The sequence below is a fragment of the Cebus imitator genome, unplaced genomic scaffold, assembly GCF_001604975.1.
Source record: "Cebus imitator isolate Cc_AM_T3 unplaced genomic scaffold, Cebus_imitator-1.0 Scaffold15, whole genome shotgun sequence".
NCBI classification, from domain to species: Eukaryota; Metazoa; Chordata; class Mammalia; order Primates; family Cebidae; genus Cebus; species Cebus imitator.
Window position 1 is genome coordinate 2,430,446 of NW_016107330.1, and position 6,618 is coordinate 2,437,063.

At 43.8% G+C, this 6,618-nt stretch overlaps 1 protein-coding gene across 1 annotated transcript in view; it reads right to left on the bottom strand.

The window, feature by feature from the left end:
- MTOR (mechanistic target of rapamycin kinase) overlaps positions 1 to 6,618 on the bottom strand; it is a 149,960-nt gene that overhangs the window by 94,115 nt on the left and 49,227 nt on the right. The window contains exons 24-25 of the mRNA XM_017503042.2: positions 5,248 to 5,340; positions 3,476 to 3,858 (exon numbers count right to left, since the gene is read on the bottom strand). Of these exons, the coding sequence (XP_017358531.1) occupies positions 3,476 to 3,858; positions 5,248 to 5,340 (476 nt within the window). The remainder of the gene's footprint in view (positions 1 to 3,475; positions 3,859 to 5,247; positions 5,341 to 6,618) is intronic.

Consider the following 6,618-nt stretch of genomic DNA (forward strand, 5'->3'; position numbering starts at 1 on the left):
ATAAAATTAGCCGGGCATAGTGGCACATGCCTGTAATCCCAGCTCCTTGGGAGGCTGAGACAGGAGAGTCACTTGAACCCAGGAGGGAGAGGTTGCGGTGAGCCAAGAGTGTGCCATTGCACTCCAGCCTGGGCAACAAGAGCGAAACTCCGTCTCAAAAAATAAATAAAAGAGTTACCGATGAACAGAATTATATAAATTATCATTTTATGTCAAAAACCGAAGTAGAAATGTTATAAGAAACAAGCTAAATAATTACCACTGGCCATACAATGAGAGCCCCTGAATGAGAAGGAAGAGGGAGGCTTGACTTTTATACCTTGTTCAGTTGAGCAAAATGGGAACATGCAGTCCTTTCCTGTCCACAGATATCTGGCTTCTTCCCTATAAGATGGGTCTGTGCACAGGTGTATTGTATTATGTAGCAACTGTTAAAAGCTGGACATAAACAAGGAAGTATTACTAGTTTCTTTTTCCCTCTAATGAAGTGAGGTTGGGCCTGGTTAAGGCAGAGACAATTCAACACAGTAGTTAACAGAGTGGGCTCTGGAGTCACACTATCTAGGTCAAATCCCAGCTGACACTAATTGACATTGATTACTTAATCTGTCAGTGCCTCATGGCCCACATCTATAAAGTGAGACAGCAATGACAGCACCTAACTCATGGGGTTATCACGAAGATTAAATGAGTGAATATAAAGTGCTCCACAACAGGGCTTGACACATAGAAAGCACTCAATAAATGTTAGTTGTTACTATTACTTGATAAATGGCATTAAATAGGTTTTCAAAAAAAATCATAGCTTAATTTATCAACTAGGCCAAGTCTCCCATGTGGCCCTTTCCCGCTACTCTGTAAAACATCATCAACTCTCAATTATCTGGGTTCTATAAACTGTGCAAACATGAGCTGTTTCCTCTTGCTATCCGCCTCATCTGTTATGCTGGTGCATGTTCATGGAATGCCAGCTTACTCACGATGAAGGTAAGCCCAAAGAGATTATCATAAGACAGACAGTAAAGCTGCTGAAAATTCTGGAAGGCATTCTAGACATATACATAAATGGTTTTTATTTATTTATTTATTTATTTATTTTTGAGACAGAGTCTCGCTCTGTTGCCAGGCTGGAGTGCAATGGCGTGATCTCAGCTCACTGCAACCTCCACCTCCTGGGTTCAAGCAATTCTAATGCTTCGGCCTCTGGAGTAGCTGGGATTACAGGCATGTGCCACCACACCAGCTAATTTTTGTACTTTTAGAAGAGATGGGGTTTCACCATGTTGGCCAGGATGGATTCAATCTCCTGATCTACCCACCTCGGCCTCCCAAAGTGCTGGGATTACAGGCGTGAGCCACCGTGCCCGGCTGGTTTTTGTTTTCTGAATCACATAAATCCTCTATTATCACAGCCAATAAAAGGTGACTGAGGTGGCAAATTGTTACTTTGAAAGCTGGTTAAGACTGATAAATATACCAATCCCTAATTATTATTACATGATTATAAGGAGGCACAATTTACCTCTCTGCTTTTTTTTTCTTTTTCTTTTTTTGGTGAGATAGGGTCTTGCTCTGTTGCTTGTGCTGGAGTGGTGCAGTGGCATGATCACTGCTTACTGCAGCCTTGACCTCCTGGGCTCAAGAGATCCTCCCACCTCAGCCTCCTGAGTAGCTGGGACTACAGGCATGCACCACCATGCCCAGCTAATTTTTCTATTTTTTGTAGAGGGGCATTTTGCCATGTTGCCCCAGCTGGTCTTGAACTCCTAGGCTGAAGTAACCCTCCTGCCTTGGCTTCCCAAAGTGTTGAAATTACAGGCATGAGCCACCGCACCTGGCCCCCCACACCCTTTTTTTTTTTTTTAGAGACAGAATCTTACTCTGTTGTCCGGGCTGGAGTGTGGTGGCGCGATCACAGCTCACTGCACCCTGGAACTCTGGGGCTCAAGTGAACCTCCTGTCTCAGTCTCCCAAATAGCTGGGACTACAGGCAGGTATCCCTCTGCCCAGCTAATTTTAAAATTTTTTCAATTCTTTTTTTTTTTTGGAGACAGGGTCTTACTCTGTCACCCAGATTGGAGTTAATTTTTTTCATTTTTATCATAGAGATGGTATCTTACTATGTTGCGCAGGCTGGTCTCAAACCCCTGGCTTCAAGTGATTCTTCCATTTTGGCCTGCCAAATTACTGGGATTACTGGCATGAGCTGCCACGCCCAGTTCCCAAAATTTACTTTCCAATGAAATAGATCTGAGAGTCTGCGGTGGAGGATTTTGTTTAGAGTTCTGAACTTGATCTACTTTCTCAGGTGAGATAAACTAAGAGTCTTTCTTTTGTCTCTCTGGCAAGTTTACGCTTATTTTTTCCAAGTCTCGGTAGAAAGCAAAACTTCCTGGTAGCAAACTAGATTACTGAGGAATTTCCTAAAATAGAACAAAGCTCTAAAGCAGGGTGGACAGCTGCCTGATTGGAAGGACATTCTGAACCTAGTCAGAATGAAAACATCTGGATGGAAATGTGCATCTGGCCTCCTGCCTGGCCCCTCCCTCAACTGTGAGGTGTCAGCAGGGTGGCCTCAATGATTGCCTGGGAATGCCAGGTGACTGATAACCTTTTTCTTCCTCCTAAAGTCTCAGAGTAGCAGTTACAAAATCTCCAGAGGGAAAGCAGCATCACTCCTGACCCAGGAATATTTTACTACCTCCATCTTGACCCAGCAAACATTTCTTTGCAGTGGTCACCTGAAGCTGTTCATGTGAGTAAAAACTCTGAAACAACAGTAATAAACCCCCAGTGTTCCAAAGCTGGGCATGAGCCCACACACATGCACACAGGACTGTGTTCAAGTCTTTATGGGCTTTGCCAAAAGAAGTGAACGAGTCAGCTGGGACACAGTCTTGCCCAGTTCTTCACCTCTGCTGCTGCACATGGAGTGAGCTGGCTAACAGATGAAAAATAACACTGAAATCCAAACTGGAAGTTGCTTACAGTCACCAGAAACATGAAAGACTAATGCAAAATGTGGAAAATCATCAACGTGGTGTATTTATTTAAAAGTCAGTGAAGTTATTATGATTATTCTGCTCTGATTCACTGAGATGCGGAGAATGGCTGGTGGCATACATGGTGAAAAGCTGGTCATATCTTAGGCTTTGGCCAGCAGAGAGAATTCAGTAATCACCTGGAAAGTTTTAAAATCTCACTACTCAAAGTGTGGTCCATGGACCAGCAGTATCACATTACTTGGCAGCTTGTCAGAAATGCAGAGTATCAGGCCCAACATCAGACTGCCAACATCAGAATAAGCATTTTAACAAGATTCCCAGCAAGTGGTAAACCCAATGAGTTTGAGAAGTTTGAATGCTGTTTTAAAGAGCCTTCATCAGTCTCGGTGCCAACTAGGGGGCTCACTAGCTTTGCGGCCTTTATGTAAAAAACGAGAATGTATTTGCAACAAAAGTTCTAGCATCCATACTCCAAGGGAGCACAAAAGGACATTTTGTTCTCTATGTTTGCTCTATTCAAAACAAAATTACAATTCAGACACCTGGAAAAGACAAAATGATCTAAGTTCATGGTGTCTAGATTTCTAGAAAAAACAATGGACTGGTTTTTGGTTGGTTTAAACTGAAGGTGGCAACAGTCAAAAGTCTTGAGCAAGTGAGAAGGGCAGAGCTCTCCTTCCCCAGTCCCCTGAAACAATGGACTTGCCCTTTGGAGGTTGATGGTGCTGACGTGCAGTTTCTTCATGGGTCCTGTTTCCACTGGTCCACTAGCCAATGCATCCCCCTGGCCACTCCTAAGCATTCGATGCTGGTAAATCAAAGGATCCTCCTCTTCATCAGCAAGTGTGTAACCCTGCAACCAGAGATTCATAGGAAACACCTACAACTCTACCAGATGCTTCTGGTTTAGAAAATATCCTTAAACTTTGGGAGGTGCAGACCTTCTGGTAGAGCCAGGATTTCAGTAAGAAGTACAAAGTCACATGTATGAACAAAATGAACCACGGGTGGGCTGACTCCACAACTGTAGACCAGTCTTTGCTAGTCAGTCCTAGTTACTAACAAGCACTGACTTATAGTAGGAGCAAGCAACCATGCAACTAGCAAAGATAAACAATTGCCAACAATGGGAAGAGTGATAAAGTATTTGGAACAAAGGCAGCACACAGCCCCATCCCCTGGCTGCTTTTTACTCTCTAAAAAGAATTATTTACTCATTTATTTATTTGTGCCTCCCTATGTATCTATTTTATTTATTTATTTATTTTGAGACAGTCTAGCTCTGTCACCCAGGCTGGAGAGCAGTGGTACAATCTCAGCTCACTGCAACCTCTGCCTCCTGGGTTCAAGCAATTCTCTTGCCTCAGCCTCCTGAGTAGCTGGGACTACAGGCATGCACTACTACCATGCCTGGCTAATTTTTGTATTTTTAACAGAGAGAAGGTTTCGCTATGTTAGCCAGGCTGGTCTCAAACTCCTGACCCCAAGTGATCCGCCTGCCTCAGCCTCCCAAAGTGCTGGGATTACAGGCGTGAGCCACTGGGCCAGCCTTTAATCTACATTGAGACAGGGTCTCACTGTGCCACCCAGGCTGGAGTGCACTGGTACAATCACAGCTCACTGCAGCCTCAGGTGATCCTCGCACTTCAGCCTCCTGGGTAGCTGGGACCACAGGTGCCCTCCATCATGAGCACCTAACTTTTAGTATTTTTTTGTAGAGATGGGGTTTCACCATGTTGCCCAGGCTGGTCTCAAACGCCTGGGCTCAAGTGATCCACTTACCACACGCCTGGCCTCCCAAGGCATGAGCCACTATGCCCAGCCCCCTGCCTGTTTTTATATAGCCCAAGAGCTAAGAAGAGTTTTTATACTTTTAAATGGTTGGGGGAAAAAAATCAAAAGAAGATTGACATTTTGCAACACATGAAGATTGAGAGAATCAAATTGAGGTGTCCATAAATAAAGGTTTACTGGAATGCAGCCAGGCTCATCATTTACACATCGTGCATGGCTGCTCTCAGGCTGCAGTGGCAGAGCTGAGGAGTTGCAAAAGACATCACATAGCCTACAAAACTGAAAAAAAAGTTTGCCAATCCCTAGTTTAGAGCTAAAAAGCTATAGAAACTCCCATAGCCAAGACTACAAGAATATCAAGCAGTAAAGACAACAGGGACTGCAGAAGCGAAAGGAAGTGTAGTTCACCTTGACAATTGCTTCAGAAGGGAAAGGAAGTGTAGCTCACCTTGACAATTCTGCAGATAAGCACGTCATAGCGCTGATGATTGATTCGGTGTCGCACCAGAACTTTATTCACCATTGGAATGAAAATTTGGTACTACAACAGGAGGAGGAAGAGATTAGAAACTATCATTTTGGAAAGTGGAAAGAAAGCAGAGGAAAAAATGTTATACAACTATGTTATGGCCATTTGTTCTGGGTTTGTGGCTAACTGTAATATTCAGAAGACTCCTTCTTCCCATCTCCTGCTATAATGCTAGCCCAAGTCCCCATCATCTTCCATCTGGCTTATGATGGTGGCCTCTTAATGGATCTTTGTTCTGCCCTTATCTCCACAGCCTATTTTCCCACACAGCATTGACAGTTATTATTTAAAAATATTAAGTCAGGTCATATTTTTCCTGTGTTCAAAATCTACCAAAAACTTCCAGTCTTGCTCAGAGTAAAAGCCAAAATACTTACAACGGCCCACAGTAGTGATCTGCAAATTTTAGTGGGACAGCTCATGAAACCAGAGACTGCTGGGCTCCACAGCTAGAGTATCTGATTCAGTAGGTCTTAGGTGAGATGAGGTCTTGCTCTGTTGCCCAGGCTGAAGTGCATTGGCACAATTATGCGGGTTACTGCAGTCTGGAACTCCTGGGCTCATCCCTCTGCCTTAGCCTCCTGAGTAGTGGGGACTACAGGCAAGTGTCCCTGTGCCTGGCTAATTTTTAAGTTTTTTTGTGGAGACAGGGTCTTACTATGCCTCGAGCTGGTCTCCAACTCCTGATCTCAAGCAATTCTCTTGCCTCAGCCTCCCAAGATGCTGGAATTACAGGTATGAGTGTCTGTGCCTAGCTCAAGAATTTGCATTTCTAATAAGTTCTCAGGTATGTAGATATTGATATTGCTTGTCCAGGAATTATATTTTGAGAGCTACAGGCCTACAAGATCTAGTCTCTACTATCTTGCCTTATCTCTATCACCTTAGCTCCGAGCACGTCCCTGTTGCTCGCTCCTCTGAAGTCACACTGCTCTTGCGCTATGCCCTGAACTCTTTGAGCAAGCTGCCACCTCAATCCCAGCATTTGCTATTTCTGCTCCCTGCATCCAGTTCTTTGCAATTGGGCCTTTATTTTATTTAGGTCTCTGCTTAAGTGTCAGCTGATCAGAGGTCTTCTCTGTCTACCCTAAATAAAGACCATTTTTCCCCACTTCAACCCATCACTCTTAAGAAACAAGCTGTGTTTATTTGCTTTGCTTCATTAGGATGGAAGCTCTATGAGAGCAAGGACTTTATTCTGTTTACTGTGTTATCCCCAGAACAGCACTTAGCTCACACAGGCTGCTCAATGAATGCTGAACAAATGAAAAAAAAAAAAAAAAAAAAAAA